This window comes from Eumetopias jubatus, unplaced genomic scaffold (assembly GCF_037043125.1).
Source record: "Eumetopias jubatus isolate StellerSeaLion01/CBP00866 unplaced genomic scaffold, mEumJub1_p1.0 scaffold_2, whole genome shotgun sequence".
Classification (NCBI taxonomy): Eukaryota; Metazoa; Chordata; class Mammalia; order Carnivora; family Otariidae; genus Eumetopias; species Eumetopias jubatus.
Window position 1 is genome coordinate 83,980,468 of NW_028274808.1, and position 26,183 is coordinate 84,006,650.

At 36.4% G+C, this 26,183-nt stretch overlaps 1 protein-coding gene across 8 annotated transcripts in view; it reads left to right on the forward strand.

The window, feature by feature from the left end:
• The window catches only part of INPP4B (inositol polyphosphate-4-phosphatase type II B), an 842,030-nt gene that overhangs the window by 412,713 nt on the left and 403,134 nt on the right, over nt 1-26,183 (forward strand). For all 8 annotated transcript variants that reach the window (XR_003608999.2, XM_028102335.2, XM_028102336.2 and 5 more), the window contains 2 exons: nt 5,428-5,637; nt 7,207-7,251. Coding sequence is in view for 7 of the 8 variants with exons in the window: in XM_028102335.2 (XP_027958136.1) it covers nt 5,547-5,637; nt 7,207-7,251 (136 nt within the window). In the remaining variant the exon portion in view is untranslated. The remainder of the gene's footprint in view (nt 1-5,427; nt 5,638-7,206; nt 7,252-26,183) is intronic.

Below are 26,183 nucleotides of genomic sequence, written 5' to 3' on the forward strand. Positions count from 1 at the left end.
TGAATCATTGAACACCACATCAAAAACTAATGATGGCTATATATATACATATATATACAAATACAGTGGCTAACTGAACATAAAAAAAAGAGATCATTGTAGTTAATGATTCTTTTAACTGCTTTTTTTAAACTTTCTAATTAGGGTTGTAAGTAAATTATGCACAACTACTGTCAGATTGCAGAATCTATCTATGATCTATATTTACCATTAGATATCCAGTGAGATTTACACTTTTTATATTTTTATGATGTTAATTAGTGTTGTTTTACTTTCTCTTTTTTTAAAGATTTTATTTATTTTTTTTTTTGCAAGAGAGAGAGAGAGTGTGCATGCATGATCGGGAAAAGGGGGGCAGAAGGAGAAATGGACTCCCTGCTGAGCAAGGAGACCAACATGGGGCTCAGTCCCAGGGTCCTGGGATCGTGACCTGGGCCAAAGGCTGACACTTAACTGACTGAACCCTCCAGGCACCCAGTGTTCTTTTACATTCTTTCGAATGTTCTTTCGAAGAACACCCTTCAGCATTTTTTGTAAAGCAGGTGTGGTAATGAACTCCCTCAGCTTTTGTTTGTCAGCAAATTCTTTTTGCTTACTTTGCTTCCAAAGGATAGCTTCACCAAGTATAGAATTCTTGGTTGACAGTTATTTTCTTTCAATATTTTGAATATGTCATCACATTCTCTCCTGACCTGAAAAATTTCTGTTGAGAAATCTGCTAATAGTCTTTTGGTGGTTCCCTTGTATGTAACTTCTCTCTTTTCTCTTGATGCTCTTAAAATTTTTTCATTGTCTTTGACTTTTGACAATTTTAATTAAATTACTGTGTCTCAGTGTAGCCCTATTTAAGTTTAACCTCTTTAGAATCTTTTGGGCCTCATGGATCTGGATGTCCATATCTCTCCCCATGTTCAGGAATTTTTCAGCCATACTATTTTACATATACTTTCTGTCCCTTTTTCTTTCTCTTTTTTTCTGGCATTTTCATAATGTGCATATTGTTTCTTTTTATTCTATTCTATAATTTATGTAGGCTTTCTTCACTCTTTTTCATTATTTTTTTCTTTTTCCTTCTCTGACTGGTAATTTTCAATGTCTTATCCTTTAGGTGAGTGATTTTTTTTTTTCTTTTTTTGCATGGTCAAGTCTTCTTTTAAAACTCCCTGTTGAGTTATTCAGCTCAGTTATTGTATTTTTCAACTCTAAAATTTCTATTTAATTGCTTTTTGATGGTAGCTATTTCCTTATCAAACTTCTCATTTTGTTCATGCATTGTTTTTCGAATTTTATTTAGTTGTGTGTCTGTATTGTCTTGTAATTCACTAGACTTCTTTAGATGATTATTATGAACTCTTTGTTTGACAGTTCTTAGATCTCCATTTATTTAGGGTCAGTTATTGGAACTTTATTAATTTCCTTTGGTGATGTCATATTTACCTGATTTTTTGTGGGGGTGATCTTTGTATCCTTATTAATTCTATCTGGTTATTTGAATAATTGGGCTCCTCTTCTAGACTTTACAAGTTTTCTGTGGTAGAGACAGCTCTTCAACGGTCAGCTCAGTTCGGGTTTCTGGGTATGTCTTCTGGTAATGTCCTTGGACAGGTGGGGCCTGCTATTATGCTCTATTTTGGGGCAAGCTCTGAAGGGAGTGTGTGGGGTAAGTGCCACTGGCTGAAAACAGTTGGATAATATTATGGGCTTGGTTCCCTACCCAACTGAAGCTGTAGGATGGGCTCCATGCTTGCCTGGATTCTCTGGTGAGGCTTACTAGATGGCCAGGACTGGGTTTAATATTAAGTAGTGGGTAGAGCTATGAATTGACTTCCCTGACTTGGCAGGGCAGTTAGGATGGGACTCAGGACCTTTATAATTTATTCTGGGGACCTGAATCAAGCGAAAGTGTGCACTGAATTCCCTGGTCCAGTGAGATAACTGGTTGTGCTCTACAGATAGGGGAAGCCACAGACTGTTCTCTCTGTTCAAGTGCCACTGTATGTAGGACTCTTGAATGAGCTATGCAGCTTCCCACATGCTCTGGTTAGGTTCCTTGGTTGGACAGACTGAAAATTGTATTCAGAGATAAGTGGGGTTACAAATTAGATTCTGTGCCCAGGAGCAGTGGGAGAAGCAGCTCTAAAGCCATAAAGCTTTTTATTTGTTGTCTTAACTCAAGACAACCCCTACCCCAAGTTTCCTGAATAAACATGGCCACTAGGTTTGTTTTGCAAACTGATTGGCTCTGCCTGCCCACCTCTCAGCTGAAGTGCCACAGGGCCACACAGCTTCCTGGAATTGCCAGCCTTTCAGGTTGGATGGAGCTGGAAGACACTCTCTACAGTATATCTCAGCTCCCTTGCCTAGGCAGTAGGGGAGGGGCTGCTCTAGGCTACCCTCCATTTCCCAAACAGGTTCTCTGGTTGAGAGGAATGGGAGCTAACCTCAATCTTGTCTGTGAATTAATCCCCTTGTCTGTGTCTAGCATGGGAACACTTTATACTGGCTTTGCGGGTGATCCGCTCTGTCTGCCTGACTCTTAGCTTGAGTACCATAAGTCTGCAAAGCTCCCAGGAGTTGTCATCAGAAGATATTCTTGGCTCCCTTGCCTAGGCAGGAGGAGAAGGGGCCACTGCAGGGTAGCCTCAATTTCTCAAACAGGCTTTCTGGTTGAGAAGGGCTGGGAACTACTCTCTCTTAATTTAATGACCTTGTTTACTTGAGAAACAGCCATTAAGTAGGGTGATGATGTCATTCCCTCAGTTGTTCTTCTCTGCAGCTCTTCCTGTCATTGCCAGTGCCTTTACCAACTAACTTCTCTTCTTGCTCCCCTGAATGGTTTTGTGCCTTAAGGTTCAGCCTTCAGTCATCCCTTTTCTCACTACATGCACTTGCTTTCAGTGACTTCATGTATCTCTTTGACTTCAACTATTAGCCAATGATTTCCAAAAATATACTTTTACAGCCTTAATATCTCTCCTGAAATCTAGACTTATGTGTTCAACTGTTTTCTTAATATTTTAAGACATTTCAAAAACAAAACAGTTAGAACTAAACTCATCATCCTTGACTAAAATCCCTCCTTCTTTATACTCCAGATAGTTTAGTCGTCCATAATTTACTGCTTTTTACCTGAAGTTCCTGTCTTTCATCATCTCAATTCTAAATTATATCTAATTCCATTACTAAGGCTAGGTAATTCCATTTAATAAATAGCCCTTTACCCTATTTAATAATTTTCTTTGGAATCCAGATTCTCTTCTCCAGTCATCTGTTTTTATTTTGACCTAGATTCTCTTTATTATTTTATTTTCCTAGAATATTAAAATAACCTCCAAACAAGTTAGTTTCCTTATTAAGTTTCCACCTTCTAGTACATTCTCTACTTCTACAACCAGTAAACTTTCTAAAAATCAAATATAATCATGTCACTCTCTTAAAATAGGTATATTTAATGTGGCTTCTTTCTGCACTAAGAAGTTTAGTCTCTCTAGCTGACTTTTATAAAATATATCTGTGGGAAAAAATAATAAAATAAAATAAATTTGTCATATGTAAAAATTTAAATCTGTTCTTGTGCATGATCTCCAAACCAAAAAATTTCCAAATAGACACAGAAAAGGAACTATTGTACTTAACCATAATGGTAGGTAAATGCTATATTTACCACGTAGAAAATGTAGTGGTTTTCTAGAGCTTTTCTAGTAATATAACTGATTCTTTCTGAGGAATGTCTTTTGTTAATAGGTGTCAAGTATGAAATTTCTCCCCAAATGCAACAAAGGTAGAACGAAAGTGAATAAAATCATAACAGTTGTCCTATGATCCATGTCTTATGTATTTGGCTTCATTCTCTGTGAAATTGAATTTATTTTTCAGTTTTGAATGGATGAGATATGCCTATAATGGGACCATGTTAGTGTTTGTAGGCATCTTCAGTCCTCTCCATCCACCCAAAAATGCACACTCACTCACACAGAGTTGACATTTATTTTGTTAGTTATTCACCATAGTGTGCTGAGCTGTTGTTTTGCTAGGATTTACCCATATTGCCTTATTTAGATCTCCTCTTCAATTTTTAAGATAACTGATCAAGATTAGGGGTTGGGTTTTTGGTGAAGAAATACAAGGAAGTTAACAAAGTCCTTGTGTCCAAGTCCCACATTCATGGCAACCTTCCATAGATATTATCCCACTAATGCTAATGAATTTGTCATAGAATGTGGTTCCATGAATATGTGTCTGTCCTTATCAGAAGAGACTTCTAAGTTTAAATAGTTAAAAAAATAGAAAGCATTATCTTAACTCACAATGTAATTTTCAAATTGATGGATTTGGTCTAATTGATAGCACAATGGCCTTTACCCCAGGCTTTTATTCTTGGTTGTATCCTGAGTAGCCAATGTGTATTTATCTGCAACTTTATTATAATATTTTCTAAAGATTCAAGATGCTTTCTGGGTTTAATATTTGCTAGATGATCTTTAAAAACCCGAGCAGAATTACAAATGAAGCTGCTTTGTTAAAACAACAAAGACTAAGGCGGTGGATTAGTGAAGTTGCATTATTCCAAACCAAACTTGATTGTCGCTATCTCTTTAAACAACACTGGGCAGACATTTAAAGATTTTTTATACATTTTAATTCAGGTGGTAACTTGACTTAAAACAACACATTCTTGGTCATATATATCAGGCTAAATATCAAAATGAATTTGAAACTATTGAGCCTGTCTGCATAGGATATTAAATTCTTGGAGAGGCTTTCTCTCCCCCACGCTGATTTTCATCATTTTACTGTTACTTTCATTTCCCCTTGAGCTTTAGCTTTTTAGAATTATTATTCATTCTTTTCACCATATACCCTGATCATTAACCAATTAAAACTTTATCAGGCATAGAAGCAAGACATTCTGTGGATAACGATGAGGTTGGAAACTCTCTTGTACAACTTGTTGGCTCATATTGGAAGAAGACTGTCATGCCAAATTATCTTTACGTGCTCATGAATAATGTTCTAACAAGGGTGGATGGAGAGATGAGCATAGAGTGTAGTTCTAACAGAAGGAATAATAGTAATATTCACCTTGGCAAAACATGCTAATGCCTTGACAAGATGCTATCTGCTCTTGCTGTTAAATCAGATGCATATTAAGTTAGCAGACCTATTGCTATCTACTATTTTACAGAATGAACTAGAAGAGAAAGAATACACCTTTCAGGATCTACAAGTCCCTCATATGACCATAAAATAATTGCATAGAGAATACCCATTTAACTTAGAGTTTATGGCACATCAATTGGGTGGATTGATCTTGAAAATAAAAGTGAGTCAGGCAGGAAGGAAACTGTAGTTTCTACCTACCTTTAATTCTTTATACTGAACTCTGAAATAACTGAGATTTTTGCTGTTGCTATTTCCTAAATGCAGAATTTCAGAGTGGGATTTTGATCTTTAATGTGAAGATACGTCTATATTAAACCAGGAATCATTGTCAGTAACATTTAGACACAAAAATTTGGAAGATTAAACAAGTGTGAAGGTTGATCATGGAAATCAAAGAGGAAGGAGCATCAGAAGAAGGCCAGCACTTTCTTCCCACACCCCAGGCAAATGATACTGGGGACTTCCAGTTCACAAGTAAGTATGTGTTCCCCTTTCTGTAACTCTCTTCTAGAGTTTAGGTTTTATTTTTTAGCATGACTTGCGACTTTTCTTTTCAGAGGATTCCCGTTGGCCATTTATTTAACACTGCCAAACATATGCCAAACCTTTCATTTAATTTACATTATAAAAATAATCTTTAGAAAACAGTACTGGTTGGAAAAGTTTTCTAAGAAATTTGGTTTTTCAAAGCTTACAGCAGTTGTTAATAACTTTAAAAAAAATCTACACTCTTTGAAATGAACAGAAAGCTGCCTAATGATTGTCACTCGTCTGTCTTGGAAAGTCTAAAATTTTTAACCATAGTATTGTTAAATGTCAGCAGGAGAAAAAAAATAAATGGTTACCATGCAAAAAAGTGTTAACTCTGGGGATGCTTGGGTGGCTCAGTCAGTTAAGCATCTGCCTTTGGCTCAGGTCATGATCCCGGGGTCCTGGGATCGAGCCCAGAGCCCCACATTGTGGCAGGGAGTTCCTGCTCAGCGGGGAGTCTGCTTCTCCTTCTGCCTGCCACTCTCCCCATTTGTGTGCTCTCTCTCTCTCTTTCCCTGACAAATAAATAAAATCTTTTTTAAAAAAAAGTGTTAACCTTGTAAATAATAAATAGATGGTTTTTATACAAAGAGGTGGTTCTAACAATATATTAGTAGTAAATTTAAATCGTATTTGGTAAATGTACCAATAGAAATAAACAAGAAAAAATTTTTTTAATGTTCTTACATTTATTACCACCAAATGGTTGACTTTTACATAAATTTTAGTTTTGCTTGTTTGGCCACCCATAAGTTATAATAAGTGGCATCTAAGTTCTCATCCACTTTTGTTTAAGAAGACTCCAAGCTGTGTGTGGCCATCAGATATCCACATTACCACATTATAGCACATTATCACTTGCCACAGCCTGATCTTTCTACCTTCTAGCCACTACATGTTCCCACCCTTACTTTTGTTCTCAGACCCTCCCTCCTCTTCACTCTAAATCATTTAGCCATGTTATTAGATTTCTTAAAAATCAAGAAAAAAAGGAATAAAAACATTTATCAGAACAATGATTTGAGCTATCAATAAGTTGGCAGAATGACCACCACCATAATGTCTTTCATCACCATATTAGAGATAGCTCTTTAATTAATAGTTTACTATTTACAGCAGGCTGGAGTGGTTTGAAAGAAAAGTCTATTTAAGAGAGTACTTTTGTGAGGTCATTTTTTTTAAGGTTTTGCTGCTGTCTATGTGTATTTAAGAGAAACTAACAATTGAAAAATACATTTTAAATTTGTCAAAGCTGCCAAAAACACTATCTTTTCAGTTTCTTTATAACCGTAGAGCTAAGTAGATCAGTCAAAACTTCAGTCACATTTAGTTCTGCTACAAATATTATGAGAATCGATAGCTTATAAATTTGGACAGTTAGCTAAGTTAATTCTTTCTGCCAAATAATGTATTTATAAATTCTGGGCAGGGTGAAACATAATAATATATATTAACATATTTTTGATTATGAGTTAAATGTCTTTAATCTGAATTCTTACTCATTATTTATAGGTATTCAGAAGATTCCAAATGAACCACAGTTGGAATTCATCCTTGGTAAGGAATTCCATCTTATTTATACTGATAAATAGAATAGCAATCTGTATATATAGTTTACAACCTTACGTTGCTTATATCATTATATCACTGCTTATATCATTATATAATTTACAAACTTTTAAGAACATTGTTCTATAAAAAACCTTTCATTCTTTACGGTGTTACTTTGAGGTGAGGGGCAGGATGGGTAAAATAGATAAAGAAGATTAAGAGTACACTTATTATGATGAGCGCTGAGAAATGTTATGAAATTATTGGATCATTATATTGTATACTTGAAACTAACAACACTGTGTTCATTATACTTCAGTTTAAAAAAATAGCTGAAGGGAAAAAAAATCATTCTATGTGATGTCACTTCCCCCAATTTGTAAGTAAAGAATTTGAGCTGTAGAGTAGGTCAATTCACTACCCAGGGGTATAGGGTTCAGTGGTGACTGCCTCTCAATCGGGTCAACTGACTGCAGATCTGGTGTCCAGCACTCATCCTAATACAGTGACTGGGCTTTGCTGCTAATCAGCGTTTCTCGAAATCTATGTGTTTATCTTCTCCTTGAGCTGGAGACTAAGCTCATATAGTTTTTCTTTAGGCCATTTATACAAGGTTCCTGCCTCTTTTTTTTTTTATAATTTTTATTGTTATGTTAATCACCATACATTACATCATTAGTTTTTGATGTAGTGTTCCATGATTCATTGTTTGTGCATAACCCCCAGTGCTCCACGCAGAATGTCTGCCTCTTTTTTGTTTTCAATGTCACACACTCAAAAATCCCCTTTTTCTTCCATCTTGATTTTGTGGACAGATCCTTAGTATTTGAGAATTTAACTATAATTCAACACTTTGACTTTCTTAAGCAACTTTGAAGATCTGTCACATGTAGAAATTTGTAACTTGGTTCAAGGATGAGTTAAAAATGTGCACTCTGTGGCTGATCCACTGCTTAGCTAGTGAGTGGGACCTGATTTGTGTCTGAATTTGGTATGACTGCAAAATGTCATTAGGGAATTAGCTGCAAAATGGTATTTAAAGAGGGGAAAAATGTGGTTCATATGAACCATTTAGAGAGGGTTTTTTTCTTCTTATGGTTCTAAAATGTTTTGAAAGCAATGAGGTTTTATAGAATCATACATACATGTATTCAATTTCCTATATAGAGACCAGATATCTAAATCTTTAAAGGTGAATATACATGTTTTATAAAGTTATGGGCAAATTGAAATATGTGCATTTACTATCTATAGTAGTTTTTAGTGGTTTGAAGTCTCAGTATTTCCAAGAATATACATTTTTATTATATAATGAAATAGATTTCAAACTTATATCCTTTGCTCAAAATATTACATTTTGATGTGTAACTTATTGAGATAATAACTATATATAATTTTTTTGTTTTGTTTATTTCTTCTAATAGAGTTTATTTCTAGAGCAGTTTTAGGTTCACAGCACACTTGAACAGAAAGTACAGAGATTTTCCATATGCCCTCTGACCCCATAAATGCATAGCTTCCCCTATCAGACTGGTACATTTGTTACACTTAAAGAACTTACATTGACACATCATTATTATTCTAAGTCCATAGTTTACATTTGGGTTCATCTTAGTGTTGTTCATTCTATGGATTTGGATAATGTATAATATCTATATTATATATAGATATATAATAATATATCTATCATTAAAGTATCATGCAGAGTATCTTCATTCCCCTAAAAGTCCTGTGTGCTTAGTCTATTCATCCCTCTCTCCCCTAACCCTTGGCAACTACTGATATTTTTTTCACTGTCTCCCTAGTTTTGTCTTTTCCAGAATGTCATATACTTGGAATCATACAGTATGTCACCCTTTCGGATTGGCCTCTTTCACTTAGTAATGTGCATTTAAGTTTCCTCTATGTCTTTTCATGGCTTGATAGCTTATTTCTTTTTAGCACTGAATAATATTCCAGTGGTTGCATGTAGCGCAGTCTATTTGTCCACTCATCTACTTAGGGATATCTTGGTTACTTCCAAATTTTGGTAATTATGAATAAAGCTGTTTGCAAGTTTTTGTATAGTCCTAAGTTTTCAACATCCTTGGGTAAATACCAGAGAGCACATTGTTATATGGTAAGAGTATGTTTAGTTTTGTAAGAAATTCCCAAATTGTCTTGCAAAGTGCCTGTACCATTGTGCATTCCCACCAGCAATGCATGAGAGTTTCTGTTACTCCACATCCTCACCAGCACTTAGCGTTGTCAGTGTTCTGGATTTTGGTATAATTCATTTTTTAAAAACATTTTATTTTTGTTACAAATGTAGCTAAAACGTATTGTAAGTTAAGGGTTCTAGATTTTTTTATTTTCCCTGGTATGAAGAAACAGAAATGTGGAAACTCAAGAAACTTCTGTGGGAACACCAAAAAACTATACTTTTTTTTTCTAGAGAGTTCTCAGATAGTATCAGATATAGAAAGAACTTGTTTGAGAAAGGGAGCTGAGTAGCAAAAGAAGTCTAGGTACCTCTTGACTCACTGTAACTCTTGCTACTTGAGCCTTTATCTATTCATCTTTCATTTTTAAGGGAAGAAAAAAAATTTTTTTTACTTTTTTATTAGGATTTCAAAGAGTAAAGATTTATTAGAGTAACAGTGTTACTCTAAAGCCTTCTTATTTGCATCTTGGAGAACAAGGTAAAATCTGAAGGAGGCAGAGACAATTGGAGGAGAGGCTGTTAGTCAAACATGGAGGCCAGCTTTCAAGAGAAAGAGTGCCTAGGCCAAATACATATCTTCTTTTTCAAATGAAGTAATCTGTCTTGTTCAAAGACCTAGCTATATTATTTTGTTTTGAAAGCCCAAATTCAGTAGCAATGTTGTCGTTATTTATATTTCTGGCTTTAAATCATAGATCTAAGAGGTGAGCAGCTGTGACAATTTATTCATAATAATATTCCTCCCATAAAAAAACTTGTTTTCTTTTTTCATATTTATTCAGAAAAACCACTAGAATTCTTAACAACAGATAATTTTATCTTATCATGTGGCAAAAAATGCCTTACAAGTAAACAAAGTTATTTAGAGTCGTCAGGAGATTGTGTTGTTTGTCCTGGAAGATATACTCCCCAAACTGTTTGTTATGCTTCTGAGCATTTTTAAAATCCTCAATTGTAGTATTTCTTAAAAAAAAAAAAAAAAAAAAAAGCCTTTTGAAACTACTCCTTCAAGGATATTACAATTAAACCCATGTAGGTTTTACTGTATATTTTTTGGTACTTTTTTCTTTGAGTTTTTTTAATCCCACAAATTCTTTAAGACTTCACCTGCTAACTAGCTAACTTCATAATAATGAGAGAGTAATAGTTTCCTAAATATTTTTATCATTATTTAAAAATGCATATTTATTTAATCAAAAAAACAAGGCATCTAATACAAAAAAAAATTTTAAAGAATTAAAGTAGGAGGCTCTTGTTCCACCTAATTTTTCAACTAAATTTTTATTTGATTCCTGATTCTTTGCCAAAATATTCAAATAAATTGAGAATCTCAATGGTTTGTTTTAAATTGGGAAAATAGCTATGCTAATTTTGCTAGGTGTCATATTGCTTTGTATAAGTTATTTTCCATTGAGGATTTGTTTCTGCTTTGTCTGTATGCCATTATAAAATCAGTATATCTTGCTGAAGTTCCTCTGCTACATCTTTATTCAAGTAAATGAGGTAGGAGATGCTTAGTCAATTGAGCAAGCTAATTGGTTTAAAAATGTCTTGATAACACAAGTTCAGCATTTACCGAAAAAGTATCTCAGGTCCATTGCCATTATATTTCTAGTGGTTTACTGAATTTAAATTATGTAACTCACCCTTACATCTGCAAATCTGCTTCCACATTTTTTCATTATTTCATTTGAATGTGTTGATACCCTTTTTATGTCCACGAAGAGAGAAATAATTGACAACCCAAGAGAACACAGATTTTCTTACAGTTTAATAAAATTGTTTTTATTTTTAAAAAATAAGCATTTAAAAAGAGAGATCATGGGGTACCTGGGCGGCTCATTCGATTAAGCATCAGACTCTTGATTTAGGCTCAGGTCAAGAGCTCAGGGTCCTGGGATGGAGCCCTGCTTCAGGCTCCCTGCTCAGCAGGGGAATCTGCTGTTCTCCCTTTCCACCCCTCCTCCTCCCTCCCCCTGCTTTTGCTTGCCTATGTGCTCGCATGTGCTCTCTCTTTCTCTCTCTGTCTCTGTCTCTCTCTCTCCCTGAAAGAAAGAAAGAAAGAAAGAAAGAAAGAAAGAAAGAAAGAAAGAAAGAAAAAGAAAGAAAGAGGAGAGACCACTTCTTAAAATCTGGGTGCATTTCCTTTGACCTTGTGGGAAATATATAGAGAAGATTAATCTTGACAAAGATATAAAAGAACTATTAACTATTTCTTAAGTTTATCCTGTCATTTATGCTTATAATGTTTACTTTTATATATCTCCATTTACTAGCTCCAAAGTCAATAGTGTACTTACGAGTATGTTTTCATATTTTTATGTGAATACTACAAATCATAAATCCAAAACAATAGGCACTAATGTATATTAAAATAGATAGGAGAGATGGCTTGTGTGTGTGTGTGTGTGTGTGTGTGTGCGTGCGTGCATGTGGTTCTTGTGTTCTTTATTTTACACTGTGAAGTTATATTCTTAAAATAATTTATACCTTGATGGCTAGTAACCTAATCGAAGCCAATGACCAGATATAGGGTGCATCGAAAGACACATTTTAGATGTCAACAGCCTCAGTGTCATTTATGATAGGAATGTAAAGACATGGATGCTGGAGTGAAATCTCTAACAGTACAAATCATTCATTCATACAAATTGTATTGGGAGCATAGAAAACTTGTAAGTAAATAATTTCAGGTAGTGTTAAGTTCTATGTAGAGAGTAAACAGAACAATTGTATAGAACGTGGTTGGGGGAGAGGTAATTGACTTGGGAGATGGAGAGACTATTTTAGATATAGAGGTCAAAGAAGGCCTCTGTGTATCTGGCAGGACTTAGGATGTCGACACTTATTTGGAAAGTGTCCATACTGAACATAAGACCCAGGTGACTTTCTCAGCAGGAGGTTCTGGCTGTAGTAAATATTTATGCAGCAGGTAATAGGGTTTTAGGAATGGGAATACTGGGGTTCAAGGGTAATGAATTGGGTTGCTGGCTTGATCAGGAATGAAACCAAGTTAGGAGCTGATCTGGTCTTGGGTAAAAAAAAAAAAAATCTCAGAGGAAATGGCAGAATAGTGAAGGACCACTTGCTGGGTGACTAGAATGCCAAGGTCAGAGTAGGACAATTCTGGGATAGAAGAAATACTGATCTAGTGAGATCCTGGCCCCATGGCCTCTTCTAGTCTCCCTCACTCCCTAACCGCTGGGCAATAGGATCAGCCCTGGCGATTGGGTGCTGCCATGCCTCTAGTGAGCAAGAATAGAGAGAGATTAAGGTTCAAAGCCAACAGATTGTTAAATCCCTTGCCTTTTGTAAAGGTGTTTTATCTTTTAAGAATCCATATTTAAGGGCGCCTGGGTGGCTCAGTTGGTTAAGCGACTGCCTTCCGCTCAGGTCATGATCCTGGAGTCCTGCATCGGGCTCCCTGCTCAGCAGGGAGTCTGCTTCTCCCTCTGACCCTCCCCCCCTCTCATGTGCTCTCTCTCTCTCTCTCATTCTCTCTCTCAAATGAATAAAATCTTTTAAAAAAATCCATATTTAAGTTATGGGATAATTTTTTCCAGAGATGTTTTCCTCTTGAAAGAAAATGTATCAACTCCTCCCCTATAGGTTTTATTAGTACATAAAATAAGACTAATCTGAAGCTCAAATTATTTAATAGAGCCTTACTTCATTTTTCAGTTTTTTCTAAAATTGGTAAGTCTATAGTAACTGCTATAATTTTCATAGTAATATAGTGAAAGCTATCATAGATAAAAATCAATAATAGACAATATAGAAATACATCTGTAATCTGTGCGATATGGTCATATATCATCATACATTTTCAGACATAGTTAAGAGTTAAGAGTTAACTATTTCCATTTTATCATTTCTTGACCTTGACTTTTCTGCTAACACCTCAAATTCAGGATGGATGAAGGAAAGTACAGACCACTGTATTTTATTCTCAAGAGTCACTCAACATGTGTTGTTTAATTTTTATAGTGAAACATAAAGTCTTAAGATGGACTATTATAAACTCATAAGAATGATCTGTCAGAAGGATATTTTCTCAAACAAGAGAATATAAAATAGTCAAAGCAGAATAACAAAATACATATACAAAATGAACCTTATTTAACTCTCTTTGTATGTACAAAAGAGTAAGATTGGAAGAATAAGTATGACTATCTTTAATTTGGTTATGACAAGTTAGTAGAATTCTGATTTCCTTTGTTATACTTTCTTATATCTTCCAAAATTTCTGCAATGTGCCCATTTAAATGTCACAATCAGGTGCTGTCATTTTTAAAAAAATGAATAACCTGGGCGCCTGGGTGGCGCAGTCAGTTAAGTGTCTGCCTTTGGCCCAGGTCATGATCCCAGGGTCCTGGGATGGAGTCCCGCATCGGGCTCCCTGCCCAGCGGGGAGTCTGTTTCTCCCTTTCCCTCTGCCCCTCCCCCCGCTCATCCTCTCTCTCTCTCAAATAAATAAATAAATAAATAAAATCTTAAAAAATATAAAAATGAATAACCTGAATAAGCTGAACAGCTGAGCAAGATAAAGGGCATAGCTGAAGGAGTAAAATTCTGCTCTTTATCTTCGATTAGCTCATCGCATAATTAGAAAGGTCAAACTAAGACTCCTGAAATCATTAAAAGACCTTTAAAAACTAAGCTATTTTTAGGGTTTCTAAGAATATAAGAGATGTGTAAAGGATCAAACTAGTATGGAAGGAGTAGTCAAAAAAGGCTTCCTAAGGAAGATTAATTAAAATCAATTCTTCAAGTTTAAGAAAATAGGATTAAGAATAGGAAGAGGAAAGGAGGAATTATCTTCTAGACCAGGAGAGCAGCATAAGCAGACATTTGGTGCTTGGAACAAGATAAAGACTTCAAATCCAGAAAACACACACGCAAAAGGCATGCACTAAGTACTTATTTATTATTACACCAAGCTACATATAGAAAGGCCAGCCATCTTGTCTTCCTCGAAGAGAAAGTGGAAAATGTGTTCTCAGATTTGATTCTTGATTCATCTACTTATTGGTCTTTTAGAATAGTGGTATATATAGAAAATGATAAGATTTTATAAGAAATTAACTTCACATTCACTCTGTAAGCCATGCCAGTTCTGCCATACATAATGTGACTAAATAGGCAAATTGAAATTTACCACTTGTGGAAACTATTTTTTTCTATGGAAATGAAGGATTAAAAAAAGTCTTGTGAATATGCAGTCCACTATACACCTATACTAGGTAAGTAATGTGTACCATCCTAGAATTCAGTAATTAAAATTCAGTTTTATCACAACATCATGTTAGGCACAATGACAAGATGTCCCTAGGTAGGTAAATTCAAATATTAGAGTGGCTTTGAAAAGGGTGAGGTTACCCTATTTGGTTATTAAGCCTTTGTCCAGGAGGATTCTAAATACTTTGTTCTACTATTGGATCATATATAAGGTTATGTGTACTGATTTTGGATTTTGTATATAGAGCCACTATATTTCACATAGCCTGGTTAGAAATAAAAAAAAAACAACAAAAAAACAGAAAGTTTTATAAATTATGTGATCAGTTTTCTGTGTTCAGATTTTGAAATGTGTATTAAAGTGTGCTCAGACTGACAAGCTGCACAAAAACAGTCTCATCTCTTTACAGACACAGCTTTTATAGCTTGTTCGGGCCTTCATTAACCTGAATGTCAGGTTCATTCATACTTTATGAATTGCTATAAATCAGGAACTGTTTTTGTATGTTTCTCTAAAAGAAAAAAAAAATCTTAGGAGGCTAAACTTATCAGTTCTCTCCTATGTTCACACCTCTGCTTTCCTGCTGGTCTGTGTTCTATAAATGATTATAAAGCTCTGACTTTTTTAAAGCTCCAGTGGGAAAATGGAAGATTTTACTCTATCTTCTTTAGTATTTTTACCCTATACCTGACATGCTGCTTCAGCTAAAGGGAATACCAAGCACAGAGGTATATTTTTGTATTTAATTTTTGATAAAATATTACTTCTTATAAGCTGTAAGATCATCTTCCAGCAATAATAGAAGTACCTAGTAAGAATTAGATCAGGCCTGTGCTTGTCCTATTTTGTTGCTTTATCATACATAGATTGCCATTCTCTTGATTCTCACAGTATGATACTTCCCTTATAAAACGTGGCTTTCCACTGAACAATAATTTGAGGGGTACCTTCTAAAGACAAGGCATTGTGCAAAGTGCTGGGATCATAGTAATAGCACAAGAGTAGCTACCATTTTATGAGAATCTATGATACTTACGGTATTATGAAATGGTAGTTACCTCTTCACAAACAGAATGCCATGTTTTCCTCACAATTCCACAAGGTGATAACACTAAACATAATTAACATTTATCAAGTGTGTGTTCTCAGTAATTTACATAAATTAATTACTTTATTTTTCACAATTTAATTAGGAGATAATTGTTCTATTATCAGTCATTTTTGTTTTAGAGGGAAGGAAACAGGCATGCACAGGTTAAGTAATAAGCCCAAGAATTGAACCCAGGAGTCTGAGTACAGAGCATGCTCTCCTATATTATGTTCATTTGAGAGATAAAAAATCTAAAATTCCCAGTGGTCAACTTTCCAAAGATCTTATGAAAGTTGAGTGACAAAGTCAGGATCCAAGTTGAAGGGGCGCCTGGGTGGCTCAGGCAGTTCAGTGTCCAACTCCTGATTTCTAGGGTGAGGAGATTGAGCCCTGCGTCAGGTTCGGAGCTGGGTTTGGAGCCTGCTGGAGATTCTCTCTCTCCCTCTGCCACACCTCCCCTCTACTCATGCTCTTTCTGTCTCTCTCTCTAAACAAACAAAAAAAAAAGATCCAAGTTGAGTTCTGATTCTGAAGCTCCTGCTTTTAACCACCAGGCTATATCCCTTTTTTACTGATTTCTGTTTCCCAAGAATTTCTAGGAGGTGATGGGGACAAACAACCACAATGCTAGGCAGATTATGATAAGGGCATACACCAACAACTATGGAAATACTGAGCAAACAGTAATTAAATATAACTGCAGCATCAGAAACAACATCTCAGAGGAAGTGGCATTTGGACCAGATCTGGAAGGATGAGCAGGATTTCAGCAGTTTAGAAGGAACACAAGAGACAATTCAGGCAAAGGGAGTAGCAAATTTCATGAAACAGAATCCTAGAGCTCATTTTCCAAGGTGATGCATTTAATGCTCACTTACATATCCCTCTTTATTACTTATAATCCCACAACAAAAATAAATTAAGGTTCTAGGAATTCTCTTGCAATATTTTACAATCATTGCACATTTATTAGAAACTGGCTTTAAAATTCTAAATGAACACAACTTTTTAAACATTGTCTTGCTAGCAAATTTCATTGGGGTATCAGGAACAATTGAGTCTTACTGGCTTTGGGGTTATGCTAGATGAAACTCAAAGAAGGCTTAGCCATGCTGAGCCGGACTCAGTAGACTCTGTAGCCATGCTGTGCCCCTGACAACTGCTTACCTATGCAGAGTTTGCAGACAGAGGAATCTTCCCTTTCTTTAAGCTATCTCAATTTTGACAGCATCAGTTAATGAGCAATACTTTTGAGGAGACATTTTCAGAACAACCATGTACCAACAACTCAACAACAAAAATAATAGACAACTAATAGAAGTGGATTTGCATTTCAGGCTCATATTTCAGTCTACAATCTTGAGTGGGGAGACAATATATCTCACCAGTTAAGAGATGGGAGTGTAAAGCCAACTGCAAGCATTTGAATCCTGTCTTTGCTACCACCTAGCAACTTGACCTTAGAAAAATTACAGTGACTCTGAATCTTTGTTTTCTTATCTATAAAATGGAAAGGGTATCAGTATCTACCTTATAAGTTTTTTGTTAGAATTAAATAAGTTAATGTACATAAAGCACTTAAACTAGTATCTGACATATACTTAATTATTGGTTAAGCTTTATTATTTTGAATATAACCTTGGGTGAGTACTCAATGAGTACTTCCTTGAGCAGGAGGTCTTAACACTATATTTTTAGGAATAACAATTGCTATCATTTATTGAACTCCTTCTAAGTGCAAGGTATTAGGCTGTATCCTTTTCATTTTTTATCTCTGCTTCTACAACTGACCTTTTAGGTGCTTCCCACTATTCATGTTTCACAGATAAATTCAGTCGCTTGCTCATGGGTATAAGACGAGGAGATGGAGGAATATAGATTTTAACTCCAAAGGCCATGTTCTTTGTGGTTGATTATTAAAAGTGCAGGAATGGGAAAGAGAAGACATTAAAGGCTATCTAAGACCTGCATTATGCTTTTGTACTGCTGAAATAATTAGAGATTTAACTGGAAGAAGAGAAAATGAACCAATTAGAGCTTAATAGGTCTGTTGTGTGGGTAGGGGTTTCTAGAGTCTCAAGGTTGAATATGTGCTGCAGTTGGAATATAGCCTGTCCTTATGGACACTGGTCTAGATTCTAGTTTGGTGCTCTTCAGGAAGTTGAGATAAGTGACATTATTAATAAAGGAGAAGTATATGAGAAATCAAACTTCTCTTCCCACTTCTCGTTTGCTGCAACCGTATCATTTAATTGAATTATGTTGTGATAAAGTATGTCTATTCATGTCACATTTCCTTCTGAATAATATACCATAGGAGCTTTCAATTAAAGGAGGTCTTTGACCAGGTCTAACTTCACAGGCCAAAATTGATTCTTCACATAGGTTTGGCAAATTATTTGTTAAATTAGAGGGTTTTTTTTTAAATGTTTACTTTCTACCTTCTTTATTTGTGTCTTTTATCCATGATCAACATAACCCCATCTTGTTTATTACTCTTTCTATGTGATTTACCTAATTACTTTCTTCCCTCCATTGTCTAATTACTGAGAGTGGCTGGTCACTGGAACAGGTCTACCTTTGTAGCATCTGTTGCTACTTATGGGTAATTGGGGAATCAGGACTACATAGGGGCTTTGTTCATTAGGTGGTTTTGCTCTGCATAAAGTCGAAAGCCACGGAGGTTGTAAGGGAGCAAGATCCCCTGATGCTGCTGTCTGTGTGACTGAAATTTATCAGTCAGCCTTCTTGTGGAGCAGATGGTATCCAAATGTATCCTCGGCCACCTGGGAAACATGCCATGGGGAAGAGAAGAGACCTAGTAGAGTGGAATGCAGGATTAAAGAAAAGTCCCTTCATATTTCCACTGTACAAAACAGTCTTTTCCCAAATGATTCCTACTTGAGCTTTGACCTCTTGCAGTTGACAAAGGTGGTGCTATGCCCATTTCACAATGGAAGAAACCGACTCTCAGAGGAGTTAAGTGCCTGTGGTCTTATACCGGGCATGAGAAAGCCCAAAGCTTTTCAAGTGTTCTGCCACTTATTCTCCTATTACCTCTACCTTACCAAGGACAAAAGATTGTTCTTGGCTGTTTTCTACAGTGGTAAGGTCTCAGAAGTCCGTTTAAGCAAAAAAGGTGTTCCCAGGTCAAAAGTTGTCCAAATCCAGAATATCAGCTTTATCCCCACCCAAAACTTAAATGCCCTTCACTCTAAGCAATTTCACAGTCCATGGCTTTAAACAACATTTATGGGCCTTTGTTTCCAAAACTTGCAACTCTTGCCTTCACTTTTCCATGGAGCTCCCGATTCCCATTTTCAACTGGCTGGTAAATATCTCCACCTGCTCATCTAGGAGGTATTTTAAACTTACGATAATTAAAACCTGTTTTCTTGATTCCCATTCCTGTCCCTCCCAAAATGTCATTCCTCCATGATGCCCATCTCCATAAAAAGCATCACCATCCATTCAGTTATGCCAATCCCCAAACTATAACCCTTTCTTGATTCTTTTTTCCCTAACCTCGCATTAAATCCGTCACCAAGTCCTATAATTTCTATGTTGAAAATATTTTCTGAATTTGACCAACTCTCTCTCCTTTGCCACTGCTGTTGTTCAATTCTGAGCAGCTATCAGCTCTCACTGGAGCCAGTTAGGGGAGTCCCCATGGGAAGCTGGCATCTGCTCTTGCCTCTGCATAGTCCCCTCCTGATAGAAGAGCCAGGGTAATCTTTTCAAACTATCAATGTGATTTCTTCACTTCCCTAGATAAAATCCTCCAATGGCTTCCATTTCACTTAGAATAAAATTGAGATATCCTACCACATTCTATAAGGATCTTGAGGAGCAGGCCATTCTCACCATACTTATGCTAACCTTCTAGCTCATTCTTCATTGACCTTGGTCTTCTTTTTGCTTCTCAAACAAGCCAAACATTTGGGTCTTTGCATTTGTTGTTCTCCCTAAGCTGGCTCCTTGGTATGTTTTAGGTCACAGCTCAAACGTCACCTTGTCAGAGAAGCTTTTCTTGATCCACCCTCCCTCCCCACACTCAATTTAATACACTGTTTAAAATTCTCACTGAATTATTATTTTAAACTTCATGTCCCACTAGAGTATAAGCTCCATAAAATATGGAACTTCTTTTCTTGTTCACTGCTGTAAAACTGTCACCTAGAATCATGCTGGGTACATTTAGACATTCAATAAATATCCACGAACTGAAAGCATGCATGAATGCCATTGCTTTTTTTCCTCTCACGTTTCTTCATAAAATAAGTGTATATATTTAGATATGCCCTTGAAATGTTTTTGTAATTATTGATAACACAATTATTTGTAAAAAGCAACTTATTTTAAAATTCTCAATAAATACAATTATTTAACCATTGATATTTTGTTATTAACAAATTATGTATTGGGAGGGATAGAGCCTTACTGCCCTTGGAGTTCTTCTAGAAAGAACTGACAGGGAGAATCAGTCATAGGTTGAGCTGAACAAGGGCATTCTGTGACTAGACTGTGTAGCTGGTGATTGCTTACCTGTGTAGAATTTTATGCCTAAAATTCTTCACAAAGTCACTTCAAGATTCTGGTATTATGACAGCATCACAAAGCAAGGATTCTTCTTATAGAGATGCTCTGAAGAGCATACATAAACAGATAACAAGAAGCATAACAGAAAACTAAAATAGTAGAAATGCACTGGGTCCAGAAATTTGACTTTACATTTCAGTCTGTGCTACATAAACCCCGAGAAAGGGCAAGACAAGGGCAGCATTTGAGAGCATGGGCTGCATTGCCATCCTGAGAGCATTTGAATCCTGATTCTGCTACTGGCTACCTGTGTGGCTCTAAGCAATTCATTTTTATTGGGAGGGGTTGTGGATTAATCTGAGGTAGTGTACTTAAAGCACTAAGAATGGTGCTAGATGTATAATTGATCACTTAATGGTCTTATTCTAATTATTGTCTTGGGTTAATCCCTTACCCTCTCTAAAACTCTGATTCTATATTTGTAAGTTGCAGATTATAATTCTTATTTCACAGGGTGTTTGAGCAAATATATGTGAAAGAAATATATTACTAATATGTTGTTAAAAATTCAACCTTTTTTTTCACCTATTGAATCAGATCTTCACAAACCCTCAGTGAGAAGAAATATAATTACCATCCCCATTTCCAGATGAGACTATTGAGACTCCATCACAAATCCAGTCACCTGGTCAGGACTGGGATCTATGACTGGGAACCTTAGGTGGTTTACTGCATAAAACAAGTAAGAACTATCAAGGAGAGCTTCAAACAGAAGGTGTCTCATATTCTTATCTTACCTAGTATACCACATATCCTGGAAGAGTAGAGAAGGTGGTTCTTCTTTAATTTGAGTAGTGTAAACTACTTCTCCTTTGTTCTGAAACTTCCTGTAAAGCTAAGGCTCTGAAGCACTCTTCAGTCAGCTAGCGGGAGCTCTGCTGAGCTTTGGGTTTGAACTGCTCTCCTTGGAGATCCCAACTTTTCTAAAAGTATCCTCTTTGTTTCCTTTAAACTTGGATTCTCCTAGAACCACTATCTCCTACTTTTCAAATTGTCTGAGCTATGCTTTTTTCCACATAGTGTTGAACTTGTGGATTTTGCTCTGAATAATTAGACCCTTCCTGCCCTTGGACTATCCCACATTTGCTTTCTCACCTACACACTCTCCTGGCTTCTTTCTCGTGTTCTGTGTCTCCTGGATCACTAGTCATTTCTAGCTTTAGCTTCTCTGTACTAAAACCTTGTTTTATTTCCTGTGAGTCAAACATCTTATGATGGGAGAATTGGCACCCCTAAAGCCTGATTTTCTCTTGTCTACAGGAAAATCACACATACGATTGACTCAAGAGATTCAAGAAAGATGGGGAGTTATATTCTTTTTTTTTTTTTAAAGATTTTATTTATTTAATTGACAGAGAAAGAGAGAGACAGAGAGGGAACACAAGCAGGGGGAGTGGGAGAGGGAGAAGCAGGCTTCCCGCGGAGCAGGGAGCCCAATGCGGGGCTCGATCCCAGGACCCTGGGATCATGACCTGAGCCGAAGGCAGTTGCTTAACCAACTGAGCCACCCAGGCGCCCCTGGGGAGTTATATTCTTCAAGCTCTTCATTTGTCCTGCCTCCAAATGATGTTCTAGATGGAGACAAGTAAAACAAGAGGCTAACTATACCTCAGGCTAACTATACCTCAGGACGATCTATTCCCCCCCCCACCCCCTTCTCCCCTCTTATTTTCTATTTATGGAAGGCCTTGATTTAATACTTTTAATCTATTTGTAAAATAGTTGGCATTAGAGAGGGACAGCAATTTCATTTTAAAAAGCTACTAATTCCACATGTAGATATTAAGTGCAGCACATTTATAAAAAATAATATTCCTGACAATTTTTTTAAAAAATTACCTTAATTTAAGCACCACCTCCTAAAGTGTAAGCCCTTTAAGTGTAATATATACAATGCAACTCTTGTAAAATATTTTGATTTGGGAAAGCATGTCTAAAAATTGCTTCATTCAGGATTTGGTGAAAGCCAGACCGTGAGTCAATGTGTTGTGTGTAAAGATGTCCAGATTGAACAACTGCTTTCCAGATTGCTTGCTACTTCCTGCCCAAACAAATGGATTCTTTCAGGAGACCACCAACCCCTGAAGGCAACATTCTAGGCCCCTTATTTCCTTTATTTGTCCTCAGCCTCCCAAATACCTCCTAAACATCAATCATTCTGTGTCCTTAGAGTTCAACAGCTCTGAGTGCACTTCTCTTCGCCATCCATCTTTGGTGATTTGGGCTCTGACTTTCCTGTCACCCCTCCTGTAACTGTCTTCACGAGCTCCACTGGCCTCATCTTTTGGTTTGGAGGTAAAACAAGGAAGCAGGCAGCTACTCCTCACTAACCCACGTGCCCTTCTGGATCTGCTGATGGGCCCTCAAATCCTGTTGGTTCCCATGTCGACCTGGTAGTCCTGTGAAAATGTTGTGCTCTTGGCCTCTGGGCAGGTAAAAGGCTTAAGGTTGTTCTCTGTGTTGTTCTGTCTTACTTCTGCTATCCTAGTTTTAACACTACAGATTTCCATTAACTGACTCACAGTATTTCTTTTAGTATTCAGAGGGACCTGCTTCCATTCTTGAAATAACGTTTTCCTCCTTTCTTAAGTAGCACATATGTTCCTGCTGAAAAGAACAGCGGAAAGCTGCAAGCGCTTGTTTCTGAAGTGGAATGTGAATCTGGAACTTGCACACAAAGAGCCAAGTCTGTATCTGGTGTCAGGTGATGAGGTCAGACCAGTTTGGGGCTTTCAGCATATAGGGTTGGCTATCAAAACTTGAAGAGACATGAGCACAGACTTGTTTTTAATTCAAAGCGTTGAGGATGGAGTCTCAGTCACCAAGGTAACAGTCACGAAAACAAGACAAAATAGTATTTTCTGAGGATTGACATGAGAGAAGCTGAGGGAGCTGGGGACAAGCTGGAGAATGGGAGTCTTCTGGTACTGACAAGAGCGATTTGAACCAAATTTGTTCTTTTCATATGCAAATACGCTGTCTGCTCTACAGCTGGCGTCTTCAGTGCTCCAGAGCACAGACAATCAAAGAGCATTTCCCGAGAGCACCATTGTTCCAGGAAGAGGTTCTTTTTTTCTCTCTCTCTAGATTCTTAAATGATACTTAAATTCAGAACCGGTACTGAGTGGGTAGTTTATTTTCATATGTATAATGTTCCACACTAAGGAAGTGAATTTCATCTTCTCGGCCATTTTTTTTCTTTTAAAAGGCCAACATGTTTTTATTTAACACACACAGAGATATGCATAAGATGTGGTGGTTTATTTGTATATTATTCTGTTATGGAGGAAAAGTAGAAAAATTATTTCGGGACCTTTCCCCCCTACAACGTGAATGTAGCTTTTTACATGAAAGAAATCAGCTTAATTTATAACTGAACCATTTATAATGAAATTTAGGAGCAGTGGTGCACAAATCTCAGTGTAGCAAGAATTCTAAAGCAATGTTTCTATAACAACATCTTTTAAATTCCCTCTTGCAAATTATTGCCTATATTCCTCAATAACTTTGTCATCTGCTTCCTCCCTAAGGCATTACTTTCATCTTTTCCTCACATTTTATTTGGGTTCCATTATCAAAGTATCGAGTCTTAAAATTCTTGTTACAAAGCTAAATCACCATTGAACATGCAGAGGACCAGACAGAGCAGAACAACGTTTTGGGGGAAAAAAAATTAGGCTGCTGAATACTCTGCTGTTGGTAAAAAGCAAATCAATAAATATAGTCTTCATCCTTGAGCCACATGTTGTGATCCACAAATCTGACTGACTGACTAGTAAAAAAAAAAAACAAAGAGAGATAGAGAAGGATGGAATTTAGTGGAACAATGAGGTAGCAACAGGCACATTATTGTTCTGGACATGCGCTAACACAAGCAAAGTTGAAGCCCAATGCTACCTGACACATCGTAGGTATACAGTACGTTTTGTTTCCTGCCCCCCAACCCCCATCTTCTTTGCATGTTTCACGTATTCTCTTAAATGAGAACAACTTTAAAATTTGTATGATATTAGCATTTTATTGTTGTAATATAGGAGCAAAAAATATAGCATTTTTTCAGTATGTCTAAAAAATTCTTGCATTAGGATGGCTTTCCTTCTTGTGTGTGTGTGTGTGTGTGTGTGTGTGTGTGTGTGTGTATGCATTGATTTCTTGTTTGTTTTTTTTTAAGATTTTTATTTATTTAAGAGAAAGAGCGAGAGTGAGCACAAGCAGGGGGAGGAGCAGAGGGAGAGGGAGAAGCAGACTCCCTATGGAGCAGGGAGCCCAAGGCTGGGCTTGATCCCAGGCTTAGATCATGACCTAAGCCAAAGGCAGACACTTAACTGACTGAGCCACCCAGGCACCCCTTGGATTTATATCTTATCTTTCAACCTTAAACACTGAATTGCTTATTTCCCCCGACCTTCTAAAACCTAAAATTAATACTGTTGGTTCATATTATGGAGGAGTACTTATCCTCCTTGAAAAGTCAGGCCCTGATTTTTAATTTGGGGCCTTTTTTTTTAAATTTCATTGCCTTAAAAGACAAAATAAAACCAAAAAAGGAAAAGAGAAAGAATCTCAAACATTCTAATCTTTTTATGCCAACTTTTATATATTTTTTTATTTTTCCAACAAATATTGCTTATTTTGGCAGTTATGCATGGTTCACACACTCTTGAGGGAAGTATGTGTTAATTAAAATCTCCCACACAACAGTTAAGGAGGAAATAACACATTTTTGTTTTATCTCTGTAAGGACTTAAAAACAGTTGTTTAATTGAAAGAAAAGCTGTGGTGGGTTAAGAGAGATGTATTCCTGACCCTAATCATTCCACATCTTATAAATATACAGTGATGACTTCAATGACCTCATCTTTCAGAGTGATGAGAGAAACATACGTTAGAGAGGAAATTTGAGATGGCAGAAAAGAGAACACAAAGGGAAAATGCCAGATGAGAAAAATTACAGAAAGTAGCCTTGATTAGCTGAAAATATGCTAAAATGAACAGGCATGGCAAGATGTAATACTAGACTCAATGAATTAAAGACTCTTAAAGATTCTACAGAGAATACTGAATGCTCATAGAATGAGCATTATATACATTAATATACATTAATGGCCATAAATCAGTCAGTATGATATCGAGCCACATTTTTCTAAGAAGCAGCCTTCAGAAAATATTTAAAAGTGAATAGAGTATTCCCAATTACTTAGGAAAATCTCATTCTGTGGATATTAATATGAAGCAGGGACACTCTGCATTCTGCCATTTTACTATACACAACTGAATTATCATGGAATGCAGTGCCCTGGGAACGAAGCAGTATTGTCTTCTGAATCCACTCAGGGGATCTGAACTGTAGAGATTGGCAGCCTAGGCTACAAAAAATTGTTGTGTTAAAATTCTGGAGAGAAAGGAAGAATAAAGAACAGAAAGGAAGAAGAGACTAAATACAGGAAAGCATATTATACATGCTATACTGGCAAAGCAATTAGAAAGAGGGGCTCTTCAGCTTAAGTGTTACATTTTTTAATGTATGTTGTAAATTTGTGTAATCTCAATTTAATCACTGGTATAGGATGGTAACTGTGAAACCATATAATGGAGTACAGTAATTTATTGGACTGGAAACATAACCCAAATTGGCTTATCAGTTGATTAGTGGCATCTAATTTTCTGGAGTACAAGGAGAAAGATATATATGTGACATTTATAAGAAACCTGACCAAACAAAAAGAATTTGAGAAGTAAATAAAAAAACTGTATTCTAGGCTGCAAGAGTCTTTCCCACAGCCTTGGGGAAGTGGCTGATCCTCTCA